The sequence below is a fragment of the Petaurus breviceps genome, unplaced genomic scaffold, assembly GCF_028583685.1.
Source record: "Petaurus breviceps papuanus isolate PSGF00001 unplaced genomic scaffold, PetGlider_PUasm1.0 138, whole genome shotgun sequence".
In the NCBI taxonomy this organism is placed as follows: domain Eukaryota; kingdom Metazoa; phylum Chordata; class Mammalia; order Diprotodontia; family Petauridae; genus Petaurus; species Petaurus breviceps.
Window position 1 is genome coordinate 2784253 of NW_027185694.1, and position 24171 is coordinate 2808423.

The 24171-nt window shown below is 39.0% G+C and overlaps 1 protein-coding gene across 1 annotated transcript in view; it reads left to right on the plus strand.

The window, feature by feature from the left end:
* The window catches only part of FRMD3 (FERM domain containing 3), a 348473-nt gene that overhangs the window by 165574 nt on the left and 158728 nt on the right, over nt 1-24171 (plus strand). Inside the window, exons 2-3 of the mRNA XM_069105383.1 lie at nt 8081-8185; nt 23501-23543. Coding sequence (XP_068961484.1) covers nt 8081-8185; nt 23501-23543 — 148 coding nt within the window. The remainder of the gene's footprint in view (nt 1-8080; nt 8186-23500; nt 23544-24171) is intronic.

The following is a 24171-nucleotide window of genomic DNA, read 5'->3' on the forward strand; positions in this document are numbered from 1 at the left end:
GCCTCAGACAAACTGAGACCTGGGAAAGACCTTAGCTTAAAAGACCAAGGTCTCCCACTGCATTCTAGACCATTGCCAGTCATCTTGACATATATCTTGCCACTGAAGTCCAATGACTCCGGAGGATAGAGTGAGGCTGGTGACTTTATACAGCTATACCTCACTTATATCCAATTTACTTGCAAGTTTTAGGACATCATTCTGCTGATGTCATTGGTCCTCTTCGAAAACGAAGGACAAACAACATCAGGAATGGAAGAGAGATGATGGTGCTTTTATGAGATACAAGTCTAATCCAGAACTTAATGCTTGCTCAAAATGATTTGATTTTCCAGTTGGAAAAAGTTTTCTGGGGAAGCAAGTATAGTAAACTTGGCCATAGAGTTTCCATTAAGGATGATTGAGGTACTATTTCATAAAAAGATGGCTGGATTGTATAGGCACTTTACGTAAGACCTTCTCAACTATCCAAAAGGTAAGAGTTGTTAACAAAGTGTCTCCCTTTTCTTAGCTTCTAACACAACCATAGGGCTTTCAAAGAGATGAAATGAACACCTTTATGTATTTGTCGGTCTTAATGAAGTTTGAGATTCCAAGGTGCAGTATAAGGAAGGAAACCCCGAGACAGAACGCAGGGTACAAGAGGGGAGTTAGCAGAGAGAAAATATTAAGGGGAAATATACTGAGAAGGGTGGTCAGAATCACTGGAAACAGATCACCTTTTGGGTGCTTAATGGAAGAGAACCCTCAAACTGGTAAAGTCCAGTAGGTTTTCATAGGATTCTTATTTAGGTTACTCAGAACCAGGCATTGTGGGGAGGGAACAGGAAGCTTGGCCCCGAAGATCACGGTTTAGAGACTGGTGCAGATTAATGCTGGTGCAGAGGGGAATATGGAGGCAATGCTTGTAGAATTTGCTGCTACTTGATAATCAAACTCCCCACTGGTGAGAAAAAGAGTTTCCTACAGATCTTACTTGGACAGGATGACTACTGAGGTCCTTATGACTTCACTTGTTACTATTTTTATCATTTTCTATTTTAAACCAAAATATTTTGGAAGTTGGAGTTGTGTTTGCTGAAGATACCTAAAGAAGTGTCTTTTATGCTCAAGGGAGATGAAGTACTCTGTGACTTTCTCATTTTAATGTTCATGTGGGCATGACTGTGTGTTTAACATTTTAATTTGAATATACCTGCTGGAGAAGTACAAAATAGAGATAAGGCATCTTTGAAACTGCAAAATGCATTAATAACTCCTCAAGTGCAGTAAAGCCTTTGTTATCTGGTGGCTAGGCTTCTTCAGTCTTAAGAAGTAGAAAGAAGGGGGGGAGAGAGGAAAGGAGGGAGGGAGGGAGAGGGAGAGAGACAGAGACAGAGAGAGACAGAGATAGAGAGAGGGGGAGAGAGAGAGGAATAGAGAGACAGAGAGAGAGACAGAGAGAGAGAGAGAGAGAGAGAGACAGAGAGAGAGAGAGAGACAGAGAGACAGAGAGACAGAGAAAGAGAGACAGAGAGAGAGACAGAGAAAGAGACAGAGAGAGAAAATACAAAAGAAAGGGAATTATTTAATTTATTGTATGTAATTTTAACCACAGCGACCTAGCAGTCTGGCTGGCATATAGTAATTGTTTAATAAATGCTTATTGTTTATTAACTGATAGCTGAGGAAAGTTGAAGACCTGGTGCTCTGTAATTGGTTATTTCCTGGGATAAGAGAAAATAGACACTATGATTGACTGGTGATGTTTGCATGGTTCACTGAAGCAGTTCTTACATTTTTCGTTTTTGGGATCCCTTTTTGTTGTTTTTAATTCTTAAAAAATTATTGAGTACCCACACAGCCTTTTGTTTGTATAGGTTATCTGGGCTTTGTGGATTAGAGGCAACTAAATGATGCCATGGCTAAAATGCTGGACTTGGAGTCAGGAGGATCTGAGTTCGAATTTAGCCTCAGATGCTTGCTAACTGTGTGAGCCTTCCTTTTTCCTCTGTTAGGCTGCCCACCTAAAACAGGGATGTTGTGAGGATCAAATGATCCTTTTGGTCGGTTGTATTCTTGTCGATTTCCTCCTATAAATCCTTATTGAAGAATGACCAATGTATTGAAAATCTTCTTTATCTTTATACAGATACCAGTACATTACTAAGACTTTTTACCTGTTACCCTTCCTTCTTACTTATATATGTGACTGGCCCAGCATTTCCAGTCACAGTTTCTATATCATAACATATGACCATAATGAGCCCAAGTCATTATTAGAAATAATGTTACATTCTACTTCTACCCATTGGATCATCTGTGGTCCTGGTTTTTTGAAGCTCTTGCTGTGCTTTTCCATGATTCCCAACCACATGGCATTTCCAGAATATTTTAATTTTTAGTAGACTTGAAAAAAATATGGATTTTGGTGTCAGAAAGCAGCTTTTGATTATTATAAGCATTGTTTAGTTTTCCATATGCAACCCAGTCTTAATTCTTCTCTCTTTTCAGTTGTGGGTCTTGATCTTAGTTTTTGCTGTGCATATGTAGGTTCATAGTTTATATGATGTGTACATGTATTTATGAAGTCACTCAATGGACTTGCTATTCAACATCATGTCATAGTTGGCATATGGGCATTTTCCCTCCATTTTGTTTTTCCTGCGTGAATTGTCAGACCTCTCTTTTGACTGAATGGTTGTGGGTTTTCTAAAGGAGACTCTGTAATGAGCCTTGATGACATTAAAGTATTTATTTTTAAATTTATATATTTTAAAATAAATTTATTTTAAAAATATTTAATTTAAATTAAATTAAATTTATTTAATTTAAAAAAATAAAAAAAATTATTTTAAAATAAATATATTTATTTTAAAATATTTTTATATTATATATAATATTTTTATATAATATAAAATATTTTAAAATATTTTTATTTATATAAAAAAATATATATATATTTCCAACTCATGGAAAACATGGGTTGAAGGAGTTGTGAGTCATGAAGAAATTGCATTTAGGGTTAGAGCTGGAAGGAAACTTAAAGGTAACTTAGTCCAACCCCCTTATTTTGTAGCTGAGGAAACAGAGCCCAGAGAGGTTAATGGACTTGCCCAAAGTCATACAGGAATTAAGCAGCAGAACAGAGATTCAAACTCATGTCTTCTGACTCCAGATCCAGTTTTTTTCCATTATACTATGAGAAACTCCAGTGACAGTATAATCACTACATTAGGAGATAACATATTCTATTTTCCAATAGTTCTGACTACTGTGAAATTCCTGGATTGAGCCAAAATCTTGCTCCTTTTTATAAATTTCCTTCAGTGGCCCCAGTTTTGCCATATGGAGTCATAGATAAAAATCTGATCCCTCTTCCACATGGCAATCCTTTAAATATTTGAAGACAGTTCTCTCCACCCATTCTTCCCCAGTTCTTTCCTTCTGCAGGATAAATATTCCTATGTCCCTAGCTTCTGCAGTCATTTCTTTCTATGTCCATCAAATCTGGTTATCTTATCTTTGCTCCTCAGAATCCTCTTAGATGGAAAGCTTATGCTTTTTACTCAGTGTAAGAATTAAGCTCACTATCAAATGGCTACAATAAAAAATAGCCTATGAGTTCTATATTGGTTTTTGCAATAATGAAAAAATAACTAATTAACATTTATATAGTATCTTGAGATTTTCAAAGTGTTTTAAAAATATTTCATTTGATCCCCACAATAACCCTGGGAGGTAGGGGCTATTATTATTTTCCACATTTTGCAAATGAGGAAACTGAGGCAGACAGGTTAAGTGACTTGCCCAGGGTCATATAGGTAACTATCTGAGGCAAGGTTTGAACTCAGGACTTCCTGACTCTAGATCCAGTGCTTTATTCACTGTGCCAATCAATCAATGGCAAAAATTGGAATAGACCATGGATTTATTTCTTGATTTTTATACAGTGGTATGAACTCAGATTCCCTTGGCAGACAGAAATAGAGTAGAACGATAGGATTAAAGGTGCCAGAAGAGCTAGAAAAGTACTGGGAGGGGCAGCTAGGTGGCACAGTGTATTGAGCACTGGCTCTAGAATCAGGGGGACCTGAGTTCAAATTTGGCCTCAGACACTTAACACTTACTAACCGTGTGACCTTGGGCAAGTCCCTTAACCCCGATTGACCTACCCTCACTGCTCCAAAAAGCAAAAAAAAAAAAGTACTGAGAAAAAACTGCAAACAGTGATGCAGTCTTTGAAAGAGAAAGTTTCAGCTATGTGCTCAGTGTTGTAAACGGCTGGTAGTCTGGAGGGATCTCTGAGCCCCAGGAAGAATATTTGGCAAATAGGAAATTTCCACATTCACATGGGATCAGGTGGAGTTTTTGTATTGTTCCAGTATGGGAAAAATAAACCCTGCCACCATGGGTGGACATTTCCCTGGTTTGTGTTTATGTGGGGACATCTAATTAATCAATCAATAAACATTTATTCAAGGCCTACTATGTGCCAGGTACTATGTTAAGCACTGGGGATGCAAAAAGAGGTAAAAGAAATTCTCTGCCTTCAAGGAACTTATGTACTAGCCATGCTTTCAGTCACACTGAGTCAGCCCCAATGATTTGCTCTACTTCAAAGAATGGCTATTGGTCAGAAGAAAGCCCACTGGCAGCTGCCTTTACTCATGCTGTCTTTGTGCAGAATTCAAGTCTGCTCTGTTCCTTGCTATTTTAACTTTTTAAATTCACCCACATCTTTTCAGCATGGCAGGTTTAGTGCTGTGTAGTGACTGTTAAAAAAAGGGAGCTTTGTTGTCATGCTTTCCAGCCCACAGTTGCCTACAGAACCTGTTAATTCTCTAATGAACTCAAATGCTATGCTTGGTGATTTGAATGTGCAGGGAGCTGGCTGAGATGAATAGATTACAGAGTAAATCTATAAAAGCTAGTAAATTCATTGATTATTCTTTTGGTCTCTGGATTTAGCTGCTGTCAAATGCTGATGTCACTTGAACCTCCCGGATATATTTTTTTTTTGAAGAAAGCATTGATGGGAATTGAAATTTTAAAATTCATTTTAGTTTTTTTTTGGTCTCTCCTAAGTAAAACTAATTACCTGGCATTTTCCTGGGAGGAGAGTAAACTACAGCCTGATTAAATGTCTCAATGTGAGACTTTTGGAGAAAACTAGAGCTTTACACAGACAAAGATGTTGGTTTCTCCCCTAGTGTGTGTACTAATGAATTCCCTATCCTTTGAGCAGTGTTAAAAGCTTATGGTATTACTGGGTTCTAGACTTGACTAGGAGTGAAATCTTTAATGCCCGTGATTCAACAGCATCACACAGGAAAATGGTAACCATTCTAGGATTCTTCCCACTCCCCAACAGTCACACACTATCTTAGGATTTGACCTGAGATGAAGGGCATCCAGAGATTGGAAAATGAGGTTGAAAATGAGGTGAGTGAAAACTAAAGATGCTGAAGGTTAGCCCTATTCTTTGGAAAGAGGGAGCAAATCCATTTCTTCTTCCTCTTCCTATGTTGTATGTCCCATTTCTCCCAACACCAAGAGATCGGTTTAGTATTACCTTGGCTATAAATTCAGGTTATGTAGGTTAAACGAGTTCTTGTTCAGTCGTTTCAGTCATGTCCAACTCTTCATGACCCTGTGTGGAGTTTTCTTGGCAAAGATACTGGAGTGGTTTGCCATTTCTTTTTAAAGAAATTTCATTTTAAAGATGAGGAACTGAGGCAAAAGGGTTAAGTGACTTGCTTTGCTTAATGGGAAGATCTTTCCCGTTCATTAATAGGTCCATATGACCCGCTTGAGTCACATGGAAGCCTGAGTCACTTGAGACCATGGTGGAAGGAGTTTGCTGAACAGGTAGAGCAGGAAGTGTGAAGGAGAGCTGAGAAGAAGTTGGTCATAGCAGTTAAAGCTGAGAGAGAGAGGAAGCTGGCAGCGAGCTGTGAGTGTTCATTTGTGGGAAGTACCTAGCAGGGGGAATGCTTAGGGATGGCACCCCCCCCCCTTGTTATTGTGTATAGATTTCTTTGTTGTTATGATGGATTTGGCTTTTTTGTGTTGGGATTTGGCTTTCTCGTGTTTGAATAAATGTTTTAATTCTGTATTACACATGGAGAGTCTGTTATATTTTGCAATTTAGAATTATTCCAGCATATTTATAGCTATTACAGGTGCTGTGAATATCACATGGGTGCCACACTTACCCAGGGTCACACAGCTAGTAAATATCTACGACCAGATTTGAATTCACAAAGATAGGTCTTCCTAACTCCAGGCTTGCACTCTATCCATTGGTCACCTAACTGTCCCTAAAGTGTATTTGTTGTTGAATTATGTCCATTTTTTCATGACTTGTTTTGGAATTTTCTTGGTAAAGATACTGTAGTGATTTGCCATTTGCTTCTCCAGCTTATTTTACAGATGAGAAGCCTGAGGCAAACAGGGTTAAGGGACTTGCCCTGGGTCACACAGCTAGTTAGTGTCTGTGACCAGATGTGAACTTAGGAAGATGAGTCTTCCTGACTCCAGGCCTGGCAGTCTATCCACTGTGCCACCTAACTACCTTCTCAATGAGCTAGGAATCACTAACTGTACTTCCATGGAGACATGGAAGACTACCAACCTTTACCATATTACTTAGCTGCTATTATATGGGCATGGTCTTCTGATCTGATAATACACTTTAAGGACCCATGGGCCTTGCCATCTACACCACTTGTGGAACGCTGAGGTCTTAAAGGCCTTTCCATTTGCCCCGAGGCCAAAGTACCCTGAGATGTGTTATGTCCTTTAATTATAGCGTTAACTCTTTTAGCTGGGACTGTCTTGATTTTTCTACTAGTGTTCTCAGTGCTTAACACAATCCTTAGCACACAGCACTCACTTAATAAATGCTTTTGCTTTGCTCAAATTATTTAAATAGTGGCTCACTTTTAGAAGTACCCATCCGTGCCTTTGTACAGATTATTGTGCGTGTCTGGAATGTGTTCTCTCCTCATCTTCCCTTTTAAAATTCCTAGCTTCCTTCTGGATCCACGTCATGTGCCACTAACTCTTATGGGGAAGATTTTCAGTCCCCCAGTTGTTCTTATTCTTCTCCCTTCCCAAATAATCATGTATATACTCATTCATCTATTTGCATGTTATATTTCTCCCCTTCCCCAACATAAAAAAGTATTCTTTTTTTTTTTTTAAAGCAATCAGTGATAAGTAACTTGCTCAAGGTTACACGGCCAGTTATTTCTGGGTGTGATGCTGAGTATCTGAGCCCAGATTTGATCCAGGTCATCCTGACACTGGAGCCGGTGCTCTTACTCCCTGAGCCACCTGGCCACCCCTAAGAAAATATTCTTAAAAGCAGGCCCTAGTTTTATTTCATTTTTGCACCCTTGTGCCTAGCATTGAATGGAAAAAAAAAATTATTGCTTATCGGATTGTATTGGCACTTTGCAGTCTAGAAATAATTTTATTAGCATTTTTTTTTTAGATAGAAAAACTGAGAATTGGGATGGCTAGGTGTTGCAGTGAATAGATCACTGGCCTTGGAGTCAGGAGTAGTTGAATTCAAATCCAGCCTCAGACACTTAACACAAAACTAGCCATGCGACCTTGGGCAAGTCACTTATCCCCAATTGCCCTACCTTCCTCCGTCCAAAAAGAATAAATAAATAAATAAATAAATAAATAAATTAAGAAACAACAAATGAGAATCAAGTTAAAAATGACTTGCCCACAGACACATAGCTATTAAGTATCAGGGCAAGAATTTGAAACTAGGCATTCTCATTCCATATCTGGTAACATTCTGTCCTTTACACCATGCCTAGATTTTTGTAGACTGGCCAAGGAATCATCATTTACAACATATTTCTTTGTAACTCAGAACATATTTTCCCAATAGAAACGGACCTACAGATGAACTTTGGGAGCACAGTTTCTTTATAAATTGGGGATGTCTTGTATAACAATAGTGTACTCTCTTATACTTTAGTGGATTAAAGACAGGATTGCACCGGGGAGAATAGAACAGCAATGATGTCCAAGGGGTTGTTGTCAGCCTGTTAACATAAGTGTGTTTCCTTTGCAGAGGGAGACCAAAGGTCAGTTTCTCATAGACCACATCTGCAACTATTACAGTTTGCTGGAGAAGGATTATTTTGGCATTCGCTATGTGGACCCCGAGAAGCAACGGGTAGGTAAATACCTTATCTGAATAGGCTTTCCCATAAGGTAGCCCCCAAACTGTAATACACCACTATTTTTCTCAAAACTTCCAAGATAATAAATTCTTTCAAGAAAACATCTCATTTCCTGCAGATGACAGCAGGCAGCCTGATTATTTCTCCCTGGGTCTGAGAGGGTGCAATGAACCCTGATAGCCATGGACAAAAGTCAGTATTTCTTTGGGGGAGGCTTTCCTTTGCCCTTCCTTATGGTAATAGGGAAAATCCACAAATTCAGCAAACATTTATTAAACACCCATTAAATTCAAGGCCTTGAGGAGGGAATGTTCCTTGTTTATGAGAAAGCAGCTCTTTTATTTGCTGATTCTGGTTTTGACATATTTTTGTTGCATGTTGCTTAGCATTTGTCCACACCAAAATGTTAAACAGAAAAGCATCTCTATGCTCCCTGCTCCACTCCAAAGAAGGAACAAGATCAGGTAATCAGTTTAGTTACCGTAAAAATGAATCAATAGAAAGCCAGCCTCAAAGCCAGGAAGATCTGGGTTTAAGTTTTGCCTCTGACACAATGCCAGTGTGATCCTGGGCAGAACTATTAATCTCTTAGGGCTCCAGTGAAGAGATGTCCAACACGCTGCCCATGTAGGCCCACAACACTTGTAAGTGCGGCTACCTGAGCCAGATTAAAATGCAATTGGGAAATCTCTAACAAAATAATAAAAAATACAATCAAACATAGATAATGTGAACATGTGGTTTTCTAAGTTAGTATACCACCCATTGGGGATTCATATGCATGGTTTCTTGGACCCTGTTTCCATTTGAGTTTGACACAACTGCTCGAGGCTTGCCTTTAAGACTTTAAGGCATCAGAGAAGGTGTCAACTTGCATTGGTACCCATGAGGATCCTCAGGAGTTTCTTAGACGGATGAAATCACAGATCTAGCCTTATCCCTACTTTAAAAGTAACATAAAAATAATCTACTTCTAGGGGATCAAACAATGAATCAAAGAATATTTATCAAATGTATACTATGTGCCAGGTGCTATGTTGGTTCCTGGGGGATAAAGAAACAAAAGGGATAGAATGTTATGGTAGCTGCTGCATAGGGAACAGAACTGTTGAAGCTGGCAATGGGCTGGACCCATTTCTGTTCCTGCCCACCCCATGCTGTGTGTGTGGTGAGTGGGCTAAGAGCTTGCAAGGAATGATTCTTAAATTTCCATTTAAAAAATGTTATAACCAGTGTGTATGTAGGCAAAACTGTTTCATTTCCCTCATGCCTGACAATGGGAAGATTTAGGCTAGATAAGCAATAGAGTCTTTAGACTGATTTGTCTGTTGGTTTGCTGTGCTTTGTGAAACTTTGCTGTCCACGGGTAGTGGGTTCCAGTGTCCCTCTACACTAGGGGTTATTATCCTAGGTCCTGTCAACTTAAAATAATTCATAAATGTATTTCAACATAATTGATTTCTTTTGTTGTTTAGTTCTTTTCAGTTGCGTTTGACTCTCCATGACCTCTTTTAGGGTTTTTATGGCAAAAACTGGGGTGGTTTGCCATTTCCTTCTTTAGCTTATTTTACATATGAGGAAACTGAGGCAAACAGGGTTTGCCCAGTCATGTGGCCAGTAGGTGTCTGAGGCTGTATGGCTTTCTGACTCCAGACCTGGCACTCTATCCACTGTGCTACCTAAATGTTCATGGTCTCCTTTGTACCCATATATATTTTATTTTATGCATTTCAAAACATTATTCTGAGAAGGGGTGAGGAACACAGGCTTTACCAGACTGCCAAAGTGATCAATGATATACAGCCATTAATAACCCCTGCTTTATGTTATACCAGGAATTGATTATTTAAGGGAGAATCTCAGTGCCTAAAACTTTTCAGAACAGCTGGAATATTGTGTGAGCACTTGTAATGTTAAAGTGAAAATACTGAGTTTGGCTGATTCATAGAGAATTTACTCTAGTGATTAGTAAATGACAAAATTGAATGAAGTCCATGCATGGCTATTGTGTGAGGAAATGGGGAAGTTTGAAATGGTCATAGCATCTTTTTTCAAATCTATTTTTGGGAATTTACCCCCTTTAATCCTTTGAGGAGCATAGAGTTACAGCCAAGAAGAGACTTGGGAGGTAATTGAATCCAAAACTTCCTTCTTTTACAGAGAGGACAAATGGTTTTACAAGGGGCTCACAGCTAGTGCTTGAGGCAGCATTTTCCTAACTCCAAGGCTAGTGCCCTATCTGCAACATCCTTCTGCCTGTAGAGCAGGGAATTTCAGCCCTTTCTGTGTTCTGGTCCTCTTTGACAGTCTGGTGAAGCATAGGGACCCTTCTCGGAATAAGGTTTTTAAGTGCATAAAATAAAATACACAGGTTTACAAAGGAAACCAGTTATGTTGAAATGCAGTTATCAAATCATTTTTTTAAAAGGACAAGTTCATAGACCCTAGGTTAAGAGCCTTTACTCTAGAAAAAAGTAGGAATGGAGATACGGGGAGAGAGAGGATGAGAGGGGAAAGAGGGGAGGAAAGGGAGAAGAAGAAGGAGAAGGAGAGTAAGAAGGAGAGTAAGGGAGGGAGAGAGGAAAAGGGAGAGGAAGAGAGAGGAGAGAGAAGGGGAGTAAGGGAAAGAAAGAGGGAGAACAAGGGGGAAGGAGAGTTGGGAATGGGAGAATAAAGGAGAGGAAGAGGAGAGGAGGAAAAGGGGGAGAAATAAAGTGAGAGAGGGGAGAGACGCAGATATACATACACAGATAGAGACAGAGAGAAAGACACAGAGAGAGTGGGAGGGAGGGAGAGAGAGAGAGAGCATGAGAGAGAGAGAGGAAGGGAGAGAGAGAGAGAGAGAGAGAGAGAGAGAGAGAGAGAGAGAATGAGAACGAGAGCACATTCATCTTTAGGACCACACAGAGGAAGAATAAGAAATTTATGTTTTCTTGTTTTCTTCCTCAGCTTCTCCAGTTGACTTTATTGTGACAGAAGTGATGCATCATTTTAGTACAAGGCTAATCAATAGTGAAAAATGAAAAGCCAAATGAGTAATAGAAACCAAACTGTGACTTACCTTTCCTTTAAAGCAGTACAGGCGGTTGGCCTGACTCACATCTCTTTGAGGCTGTGATTTATGGTAAAAGCTTGCCATGTATTAAATATTTAGCACTATTACATTTGGAACACCATATGTTTAGCAAGATGCCTCATGCCCCATATGCTCCTGAAGTGAGTAGGTTTGTCATTAAAAGGACTCAATATTTCCATCTTTTCTTTTTTTTCCTTTTTCTTTTACTTACTCAGTTTTTCATGTAGAAGGGCCAGATTGAATGCCAATTGGTAAATATAGCCTTTAATTTATAGAAATTAAGAAATGTAATTTATTCTGCAGTACTAATTGGATTTTATCTATGTGATTTGATTGGTCTTATGAATATTTTCATGAATTGGGAAAGGTGGTGTCTCCCTGAACTTTCCCCTCCACTCCCGTACAGTCATGGACCCAGAGTCACTCAGCACACTAAGATAAAAACTTGGCTTCTAATTCTCAAGTCTAGTGTTCTTTCTATTATTTTATTTCTATTTGGAGGGAACCATTTTTAAAAGTCCTTGGTTGGATGTTATAATTCTGATTTCTCTGAGAGTTGCTTAAGTCTTAAGGGCTTAATAACCAGAAATAATGAATTTTTCGTTCCTTGTCCAGCAAAAGATTTGGGCCAGTGTATTTTCCTTTGATTCCACCATTCTGTAAGTGTTAGGTTTGCCTTTGTATATAAGTTGGAAAGGACATCTTAACAGCAGTATCATTCCTGCTTGTGAGGGAAGCTCAATTAGAAATAGACTTAGAGGAATTAGGTCTGAAAGGAGCCTTAAGAAAATCCTTAAGGAATCATCTCACATAAACCTCTAGTTTTATGGAGGGAGAAACTGAGACCCAGAGAGGGTAAATAACTAAGCTCATGTAATCTTGAGAATTCATAGTTCTGGTGCAATTACTTTGTTTACTCTTGTGCCAATATTGTATGTAGAAGAGTCAAGAGAGTACTAGTGGAGATCATCTTTGATTAACTATACAAATATTTTAAATATTATTGGTAGACATTATTAACAGAAAAGCCTGGGTTCAAGTCCTACTTCTGACCCATGCTAGCTCTGTGACTGTGGGCAAGTTACTTAACCCTTCAATGCTCCACATGATTCACTAAGCCTGTAAGTTGCAGAAAATGTGCTGACTTGCTTTGGTAGAGGGACTTTTCCTCACCTGGGAGTTCTGTATACTGCCAAAATCATAGGTCCAGTCCCTAGCCTATTAACAGATATTATATGTTATGAATTTGAATTCTGTTTCAGAGACTTATTAGCTGTGTGATCTTGGGCAAATCACTTGATTAAATTGAAATTTAATTGAAATCACTCAGCCCCAGTTTCATCATCTCTAAAATAGGGATAATTATAGCATTTATTTTATAGGATTGTTGTGAGGATCAAGTGAGATAACATTTGTAAAGTAGTCTGCAAATCTCAAAGGGCTTTATAAATGATGGCTATAATAACAACTATAATAATATAAACATACATTTTATCAATATATAATGAAATATTAATATATGTTATATATCATAAATATGTAATATAGATTTATAAATATTGTGAATTATATCAATATACCATTATAAATATAATATAGAAATATAATATGACAGTACATTATATAATTTACAATATGATGATATAGGTAATGTATCATATATAATTTATGATATTATATATATATATATAAATAAAATTACTTGACTTTCTGGGATTCTGAGATGCAATAGGGATGAAACTTGTGTCTCTACTCAGTCCAGCAGACTGAATCTGAACAGACCCTGTAAGTGATCCTGAAGTTTTTAATACTAGTATCTTGAAGCAAGCAGAGATCAGAGCCTAATTAAAAAAAAAAGAAATAATAATAGCGAGCATTATAGATATAGATATATAACTGGAAAAGACCATCTTTGTTCACTGGTTGCCACTTTTCTTTTTCCAGAGGAGACTTGGGAATAGATATGGAATGGAATTAAAAATGGCCTTGTTGGTTTTGGGTTACTGTATAATGAAGGTGCCAGGGTGCCAGACGACATTATGTCTGACCAGCTGCTCCTGCAGCCAGAAGAGTGTTTGTGCTCCTGGGGAAAATTGCTGCACAGATGCTGTTAACCATAAGCAAAAGTGGCGTCTGTGATTCCAGGTCTGCCCTCCATGGGAAAGAAAGGCTATTTCCTTGTCTCTTGTCACTGGGTTATGAATCTGACTGCTAATGATCGTAGACTGAGTTCCCCAGATACTTTAAAATCAAGAGTTCTAAGCATTTTTTTCTGAAGAAATTAAACTAGATATAGTCTAAAAATACTCTAAATCATCATTGATGAAAGAAATGTAAATTACACAAATTTTAGATACCACCATACATCTGTCAGATTGTCACATTGACTAACATGATAGAAGGGGAAAATGACAAATGGTGGAGATACGGAAAAATTGGGACACCAATATATTGTTGGTGGGATTGTGAACTGGTCCAACCATTTTGGAGAGCAATTTGGAAGTATACCCAAAGACTTATAAAACTGTGTATACCTTATGACCCAGCAATACTATTATTATGTCTTTTTTTCCAAAGGTGATAAGGGAAAAAAGGAAAAAAAAAACACTGTGTATATTCTAAAGTGTTCATAACAGCTTTCTTTGTGGTGGCAAAGAACTAGGAATTGAGGGGATGTCCATTAGTTGAGGAATGGCTAAACAAGTTGTGTTATATGACTGTGATGGAATACTACTGTGTTGTAAAAAATGATGAGCAGGTTGATTTTAGGGAAAAAAAAACCATGGAAAGACTTGCATGAAATAATAAAGAGTGAAATGAGCAGAATAAAGTAAAATAAAATCAAGAGTTCTTTGGGAATAGCATAGTCAAATTAGTCTGTCCACAAGTAGGCAGATTAACTTTTACCTATATAGATTCTGTAGTTATTTACAGAGGATTTGTAACATACATTTAGAATTGGAAGGGATCTCTGCAACTACTTATTATACAGAAGAGGAAACCTCTAAAGAGGCGCAAGGAAACCAAGGTCACACAAGTCGTTACTGTAAGAGGCAGGATTTGAATCTATGTCTCTATGTCCTGGCTGTAAAGCTAGTTAGTGAGTGCTCTTTGCAATATGCTAGGTTGCCATTTGTGAGAGGTTTTAAAAGGAACAGATTTTGGAAAAAAAAATGATAAGCATTAGCTGAAAGTAACCAGCTCCCTTGTGGGGAAAGTAGAAGGGAAAGTCAGAAACCAGAAATATGAAGCAAATTAAAATACGTATATTGGAAGGAACAGAATCATGTTTCCATTAAAGACCAATCGAGTATTTATTAAGCACCTATTATGTGTCAGGTACTATGGTAAGTACTAGGGATACATACTAAAGAATGAATTGATCCCTACTTTGAAGGAGTTTATGTTCTGAGAAAGAAAAACATACATACATATATGTGTGTATGTTTAGATATGTGTGTACATTTATAATGAACTGTATATAGATAATGAAATATGAAGTGAATAAATACGAAGTTAAATATGAAATAGTTTGGAAAGACGAGGACATCAGGAAAGATTTCTTTTAGAAGATGGTACTTAAGATGTGTGTTTTAAGGAAGATAAGGAGGCAGAGATGAGGAAATCATGCATTCTAGGCATGGGAACAACCAGTGTGCAGTCCCAGAGAAGGGAGATGGGACGTGGTGTATTGTGTGTGAAGAACAGAGAGAAGGATAGTCTGACTGGCTTGATGAATGCAGAAGGAATAATGTTCAGTAATGTTGGGATGGTAGTTGGGAGCAAGTTGTGAATAACTTTCAAAGCTAAATAGAGGAATTTATATTTTATTTTAGAAGCAGTAGGAAGCTACTAAAGTTGACTGAATAGGGGAGTGCCATGATTATATCTGTGCTATAAGGCAAGTCACTTTTGCATCTACAGGGTGGATGAACTGAAGTAGGGAGAGATGGAGGCAGGGAGGCCAATTAGGAGGCTACTGTGGTAATATTGGGGGAGAAGTGATGAGGGCCTGAGCTAAGGTGGTAGTTATGTTGGTGGAAAGAAGGGATATGAGAAATGTTGGGGAGCAACATCTTGCTTCCATTCATGATCAGCTGCTCATTCTGATTCGAGGCAAAAATAAAAGCACCAGATAAAGAGGGACTGGACAAATGTCATCCTCTCTAAGCAAAACTTTTGCTCCCTTGGTGGAATAAACAGCTTCACAGTTGGTGTAACTGGTGATGATGAGAGAAGGTCTAAATATGATTATTAGACAGACGTTCTCTCACTGATCAGCAACAGGCAGGAATAGCAGATTTTGCCTCAAAGACTACTGTGGGGACCAGATGAGCTGTAAGCTTTGAAGCACCTTCAAAGACAGCTGTGAGTGCAGCTGAGAGCACCTCATTTGAGACTATAAATTAGGGAAGCAGAAATCAGATGTATATGTTCATTTCATAGACTTTTGGTATAGTTTGTTTCTGTGTATTCTGGTACCCATAGCGAATTTATTCTGACATCCATTTGTCAGTGTGAGTTTTAAAAGTTTTGTATTTTAATAACACAGAACAAGATTGTACCATCTTATTAAATATTTGGTTGCCTACAATGTGGTTGTCAATGGATTCTTAAACCTTGCTAGTGAAGAGATGGCACTCCCTGTATGGCCACGCCATCTTGTGGTGATCTACCGGTATGTAGACACGTAGTCCCTGGAGCCTAGAAATGTGTACTCGTGGCTGGGGTCACTCAAGAAAATACTGTTGTAACAAGTTTGATGGGATATTAAAACAATTTAGAACCATAACTTTTGGGCCAGAAGGGACCTTGGTGGTTATCTAGTACAAACCTCTCATTTTACAACGGAGAAAAATAAGAGATTAAATAGCTTGTCCAACCTTATTTAGGAGGGCGAAGTCAGGATTTGACTCATACATCCTATGAAACCAGTGCCAGTGCCATTTCCATGACTTCCTTCCTTAGATTCTAACTTCTATGGCCACTTTAGCATACATGTGTAGTTTATAAGGGCTTTGAACTTACAGGCTAATCCATGTGTGGGTAAGACACTCTGAACTGAAGAATATCACATGGAATATTTGCCTAATACCAATGTCTAAGAAACTACAAGTGGAAGCACTTTAAAAATTATAAATCGCTATATAAAGTATTATTATTATAGCTAACCACAATGAACCTACTAGCATATTGGGTCCCCAGCGTGCAGCTGCTACTCTGTGTTAGAGGGATAGAAAGCTCTTACAGGTTTTGGAATATCATCTCTAATGTGTTTCCTCCAACATCAGTCTAACAATTAACATCTCTCCAGTGTAATTTAACTAGCGATTAGCACCCTGTAGACCAGTAGAGATAGCCTCAGTATCATCAATAACCAGTTAAAATCAATTAGTTTCCATTTATTATTCCATTTATTTCCCTTAGGAATCCAGGGACCTCAAGGTCTCTTCCTAACACAACCCATTTCAAGAAAAAGACACAAATTCCTGCTAACAGCTGAAAATGAGGGATCAGAATCAGTTGTCATTTAGACACCCAAAACTCAGCAGGCAGAGAATCCAGAAAGCTGAGCTGTCCTCCTGACTCTGACACTAACTAGGGCTGAGATCTTAAGCCCTTCTTTGATCATCTGTTCCCTTCTCCAAAAGGAGCCCCATAGTAGAAATGAGCAAAAGCCATCAATGAATGTCTCTGTAAATGAAAGGGAGAAGGAACAAGTTCCCTTCTAGGGCTGGCATTCTACCTTAGAGTTCTAACCACTAGGAAGCTAATATATCTCATGCTGATTTACATATTAATAGAGATGAAAACCTTCAGCTAAAGAAATGTGCCTAGAATTTCAGCCCTCAGTGAGTAAGTGGTAGAGCTTTGGGTGAAGCTCTTCCCAGGGTTCCAAAAATCACATGGACTCAGAGGACCCATTAACATGAGTCCATTTTTCAGGTCAAATAAAACACAAACTTGAATGTGTTGATTCTTCTAGATGTTGACATTTATACCAGAATAGATGAAGAAACTAATATATTTTATATTATATTTTGATGTTTGGTTGCTTCAATCATGTTTGACTCTTGGTGGCCACTGGAATGGTTTGCCATTTCCTTCTCCAGCTCATTTTACAGATATGGAAACTGAGGCAAATAGAGTTAAGTGACTTCTCCAGGGTCACACTGCTTGTAAATATATCAGGCTAGATTTGCACAGAGGAAGATGAATCTTCCTAATTCCAAGCACCACCTAGTTTGCCTTATACCTTATATAGTGACATAATTTTTTCGAGTGTTTCCACTTCTACTTTCTTACTTGATGCTTTTGTTATTTATCAAATATTACTGATAAAACTGGAGCTCAGAGAGGCTAAATGTCAGTTGGAATACAAATTGAGATATTTTTGACGCATCAAGTATTTATTTCCTTGTTTTTCTTCTCTTGTGATTTATTCAACCAATATTTAACAACCTACTAGATGCGAGGCACCAAGTTAGGTTCTAGGGATATCTAGAACCAAACAGCCCCTGCCCTCAAGGAGCCTCACCTCTGCTGGAGGATCCAATGTCAGCACAGATTAAGGGGATACAAAATGATTTTAGGAGGGAGAAAGTACTGAGGACTGGTGGGACTGGGGAAAAGTTTCCTGAGGGAGATGGCTCCTGAGTTGAGTCTTGAGAAAGATAAGTATCCAGAAGATGGAGATGATGAATGAATGAAAAAAAAAAAGCATTTATTCAATGCCCAATATGCTCCAGACACAGTGCTAGGCACGGGGGATAGAAACACAGAACCAGGATAGTCTCTGTCCTCAAGGAAATTTTGTTCTTTTAAGGGGAGGCAATATCCATGGGATTGTGGTGCCAAGGGAACCAGGTTTTGGAAGTCACAGGAATAGTGAATGGAAGTGGCATTAATTTTGACATGCCTTTTCTAGAAGCAATGATGATATTGATTCCCAGAACAAGAGATGGGGTGGGGGAGAGGAGGTTAGATAGTCATATAGAGATAGGACAAATAACCAGGTCTCTCCTGTGGGTAGTTGAATACTAAGCATGATCTGGTCTGGGCCAGCTAGATGTAATGGGTTAAGTGAATTTGCATGCAGTTACTACTCAGAATAGCTCACTCTCAAGCAGAGTTCCAGTCATTCAGTCAATCAACAAACATTTTATGTTCCAGGTGCTGGGGAAACCAAAAAATGCAAAAAAAAAAAAAATTATCCCTGCTCTTAAGAAGCTTACAGCCAAATGACAGGGACATTTGGAAAACGACTGTGTACTAACAAGCTAAATGCAGCATAAAGAAAAAATACTCAGTAGAGGGAAGGCATTAGGATTTAGGAGGGTCAGGGAAGGTGAGATTTGAAGGAAGCCAGGAGGCAGAAATGAAAAGGGAGAACATTCCAGGCATGGGGAATAGCCTGTTGCTAAGAGTTGGAGTTTCTTGTTCATGGGACAGGTAGGAGGCCAGTGTCACTGGATCAGAGTTCAAGGTGAAGCATAAAGTATAAAAAAACTAGTTAGGCCCAGGGGACAAGTGATGAAGTGATTCTGGAGATGATAGGAAAGCACTGGTGTTTAGTGAGTGGGGAGGGAGGTAACATCAGACCTGTGTTTTAGGAACTGAAAAGTGGCAGGATGAGCACCTAAAAGGTGTCTATGACAGTCTAAATAGGAGGCAATGAGGACCTGTACCAAGGCAGGAGCAGTGTTAAAAGGTAGGAGGGTTGTTGTTTTTTTTTTTTTCCGAGAGACCCTATGAAGGTAATAACTGTAAGACTTATCAACAAATTGAATATGAGTAAGAAAGAGCAAGAGTGAGGAGTTGAGGCTGACACCTTGGTCAGTGGGAGAATGGTGATGTCCTTGACAACAGTAGAGACGTTAGGAAGAGGTAAGGGTTTGGAGGGAAGGATAAAAAAATCTGTTTGGGAATTTAAGACGATGAGTTTAACACATCTATGGGCTTTAGTTTGAGATGTTCAGTAGGCAATTGGAGGTGTCAGACTGGAGTTTAGCAGAACGGTTAGGGATAGATAGGTAGGATGGAAATCATCAGCATATAGAAGACAATTTGATCCTTGGAAGTCAAGAGGTCACCACATGAAACAGTATAGAGGGAGGAGAGAAGAGGGCCTAGTGCTGAGCCCTGTGGGATATCCATGGTTAGTTGTTGCTGTGGGTGCTTGTCCTTCGTTTTTGAAGAGGACCTTGACATCAGGGAGGTGATGCCATGACATGGCAAGTGAATTGGATTTAAGGGAGGGAGGGCTGTACAAAGTCACCAGCCTCATTTTCACCTCTGGAGAATGGCTGGAGGTGGCCCAGGATGTCGTGGGGGGTCTTGGCCTTTTTGAGTCTTTAGCAGGTCTCAGTTTGACTGAGGCAATGCCCTTGGTTAGTATCTGAATGAAGATAATCTGAATGAAGATATAGCAAAGGGCACCAAGGAGGAGCTGAGTGGCTTAAGTCCCTAAGGCGTGGCACCTAGAGGTTTAGGCAGGAGAATGCTGATGCAATGAAGGGGAAAAGGGCATGAAGAAGGGAGGGTCAAGAACAGGGCCGTAAAGAAGCTAGTTTGTTTCCGGAAAAAGGGAGAGTCTGTTCCAAAGACAAGAAGTGGGAGTGTCAAATTTGGGCTATGAAGATCGTAGTGTGATTAAAAAAGTGCAGTGTGAAATAAAACAGGGAAGGGAGGTTGGAGTCAGATCACGAAGGGTTTTAAACGTCAGCCTGAGGATTGTTATTTTACTCTGGCACTAAGAAGGAACCATTGAAAGCTTTGAAAGCAGAGGAGTACCTTAGTGAGACCTGTGCCTCTTGACAACTCTTTAGTATATGGATGGGCAGGCGAGGAAAGGGACTGAAAGTGAGGAGAGGAGTTAGGAAGCTCTTTCAGTAGTCCAGATGGGAAATGATGAGGGTCTCAACTCTTGCAAGCCAGCATCATATTGAGGTATTTTGTTGGTTAGCAGGATCAGGGTCTTTTTCTCCAGGGTATGTTTATTGATGAAAAAGCAAAGTTATTTTTTAAAGCAGGCCCAGTGTGCTGCCCACTCCAACTTTCATTTGCAAGGAAAATGGCAGTGAAATCAAAGAGATGTTCTAATTACTACATCTGATTACAAAGCAGAATAAATGACTACTAAAAAAATAGCCTAAGTATAATCTATTTATATGTACAGTAATGGCACGATTTGATTTACTGGTGTGCCTCTGACTTATCATTTGCTGACTCATTTCAACAGCTTTAATAGGGCAGAATGATTTGAAAAAGGAGGAGGAAGATTCTAGAAAGAGAGGGGAAAGGAAGGGCTTGACCATCCTATTTTTTGGCAGTTAGCTGGCCCTTAGCTACAGATGGGAAGATGGAAAAGGGTAGAAAAAGATCACAGCAGAGATGATGAAGCTATCTGAGAAGTCACAGTTTCAACAACCTGTGAACCCAGGCACCATCTTGGAAAACAAAGTAGTTTGTTTCTCCCCTAGCTTTGTGGGCTCTATTCATTGCATAAAGTGCTTCCTTTGAAACTCAAAAAAAAAAATTTCCTTAAATAACCTCACAACAGGTCATAGTGCTTGAAGAGTAACTCTCATTTCTTAATTATATGACAATTACTCTTATCCATAAAAACACAGTTGTGAACTAGGAAAAGTTCTAGTTTTCCTAGAAATACGGTTCTGGTTTCCTGAGGGGGGGGAAAAAAAAAACAAGGTCCTTAATTAGGCATAGTGGCTAGAGAGCTAGGAAGTCTTGGCTTCAAGTCTGTCTTCTGACCCTGGGCAAGTCACTTATCCTGTAAGTGTTCTAGGCAACTCTCTATCAATATAAGTTGCAAGGAAGGTGAGACAAATCCTGTATTGGTAGAGGGAATTTCCTCATTGGAAGTTTCCTATACCAAAGAAATCACAGGTCCATTCACAACCCCTATCTGTAATTAGCTAAATAGATGTCATCTAAGGGTATTCCTTAAAGTTCATAGAGTCTCAGGCCCATATATAGATCTTACGTATTCCTACATTACTGCTATGTTTGAGCAGTTTGGATGATCTGATATCCAAGACCAGAATTGTTTAGTAGTTTCAGTTGTGTCTGACTCTTGGTGACCCCATTTAGGCTTTTCTTGGCAAAAATACTGGAATGGTTTGCCATTACCTTCTTCAGCTCATTTTACAGATAAGGCAACTGAGGCAAAGAGGGCCCAAGTGACTTCCACAGGATCACATACCGTGTTTCCCCGATAATAAGACCTATCCCGAAAATAAGCCCTCCCCTTACTGTGTAAGATTCCTCTAAAATAAGCCCTCCCCCGAAAATAAGCCCTATTGAGATTGCTACTGTAGTGAAGGTGATCCCCTGCGCTACACGCTACATTATGGTACCCTCTGTATGCACCGCCCCCCCGCCGTGAAACGCACGCCGCGCTCCAAGCTGCATCCAATCAGAGCTGCAGCAGTGAGCGCGTCATCCTGTTCTTCCCCAGTGATTTGCTTGCTGGTACATTTTTTTGTTCACATTTACCTATTTATTAAAATTGCTGTCAATGTTCATTAAAATAAGCCCTCCCCTGAAAATAAGCCCTCTGGTGTTTTTCTGTCCAAAAAAATTAATAAGACAGTGTCTTATTATCGGGGAAACACGGTAGCTAGTAAGTGTCTGAGGCTGGATTTGAACTTGTGAAGATGTCTTTAGGATTCTAAGTCCACTGCGCCACCTAGTGGTCACTAGATACATTACAGCACAATAATTACTATTCTTAGAGGCAGTTCAGACTCATGAAGAAAAGTTTAAAGTTTGTTGAGGCCACATGGTATAGTAGAAGGATTTCTGGACCTAAATTCAAATCCTAGATCTAAAATTTATTCGTTGTGATCCTGGGCAAATGATTTAATCTCTCTGAGCCTTATATTCCTTCATCTTTAAGATTGGGAGGATGAGCCTCTCAATGCTGAAGCAGTTAGATGGTGCAATGGTTAGAGTCTAGGATTTGAAGTTGGAAAGAAGTCAGTATGAATCTTGCCTCAGATACCTCCTATCTTTGTGACCCTGGGTTAGTCACTTAACTTGTCTGTGCCTCTTTTTCTAGAACATCTGTAAAATGAAGATAATAGCATTTATCTCAAAGGGTTGTTGTGAAGCTCAAATAAGTTAATGCATGTAAAATGCTTTGCAAACCTGTGAAAATATTATTTTTTGAGGCTATAATGAGGCAACCTTAAAACACCATTCTAAGGGTAAAGGGAGGTGGAGATGGTTTTCCAATAGTGTTGCTTAGTGTTTGTCTGATTGAGTGTTTCTTTTTTTCCCCACATAGTCAGTTTTGCTGAAAAACACGAATTTATTTCAACACGATTGACGTATCAGGGAACAATTTGAGCATAACCGGAATTTTGCATTTGTTTATGTACATCAGTGAAAAGCAGCCAAAAAACACAGAATACTGCACCCAGCTAAAGCAAGTCCCATAGGAATAGACAAAACACAGACACCTGAAACATCTACCAAGCTTGTATATCCAACAAGGTTGTGTTTTGTTCTTCCTCACTAAAAATTCTTCTATATGAAAAAGTACTCATTCAACATCCCAACTGGAACAAGTCTTGGAGTTGTGGCCTTTTACCCTGTAGGCATTGACTTACCATCCCACCCACAGGAACTGGGGGCAGGCTGAGCAGCAGGATGAGGCCATGGACATTGCCATTACTTATGACACCATTATTATTAGGTTCTATCTTTTTTTTTACTGTGTCACTGATGAAGATGTTGAGTGTTGTATTCCTGATCACATTTCCCCTATAAACCCTGTGTTTTTTTTGTGCTGTTTTGCACAGTGCAGTGATTTTTAGAAATGCACTTGTTTCATTAAAGCAGAAATGATGATATCCTTAGTAAAACCAGACAGAACTGACAGTTCCAAAATTCATCTGTAAACCAATGAGGAATTTCACCCTTGAGTGCATATTGTATTCCTAATGCCTCCATGTTGGATGCAGTGTGACTCAAATATTACTCATGTAGACATTAATATTGTTAAGTTTGTAATTATAGACCCTTTCCTCTATTATTATTGCTTAAATAGTTCATGGTGACCTTCTGAGACAGGAGGAATTGACGATGGGCTATTATTACCAGGATCATGCTACGAAAAGAGAATAACCTTATTAAAAGCCTTTTAGATTTTACATCTTCACTGTACCATGCAGCATTTTGACCATGGGTCTCTTCTTTTCCTTTCCAGCACTGGCTAGAACCCAACAAGTCAATCGCCAAGCAAATGAAATGTAAGTGTTGACCCCAAACTTGGGTTTTGAATAAAAAGATACCCAAGAATTGGGTTGTGGGTTTTTCCAATTACTCTTATCATCATATTAGAATCATATTAGAGCTGGATGGGACCTTTGAGGTCTACTCTAACCCCCTGATTTTATAAATCAAGAGATCAAGGCTCAGAAAAGTTTAGTAAGTGTCCCAAGATTAAATAGGTATTAAGTATCAATGTCAGAATTTGAACACAAGTCCTCTGAATACAAGTCCTCGATGTTCTTTTTATTGTAACACCACCCTGGTTCTATTGCCCTGTGGGGGGAAAAACCAAATGAAGTTGGAAAGGTTGGTTGAGGCTTAGAAAGTGGTGGGTCCCTTTTCTGTTCCATTTAGGGCTATGAAAATGATTCTCTCTTCCTTCTCCATTCACTACATTGTGTTATCCTCACAATTCCCAGACTTTGGAAAACAAGGCAAATGTGTACATGCAACTAACCTCAGCTGCAAGGTGGAGTCATTAATTGTCAGGAACCCAGAGACTTCCCTTTCTGCTAGAGGGCAGAATACATTGCTTCCTATAGCCCTCTTGGCTCCTTCTATCCTTTGGGAGTGCCATGTTGAGATTGGGATGTGAAATAGACTATT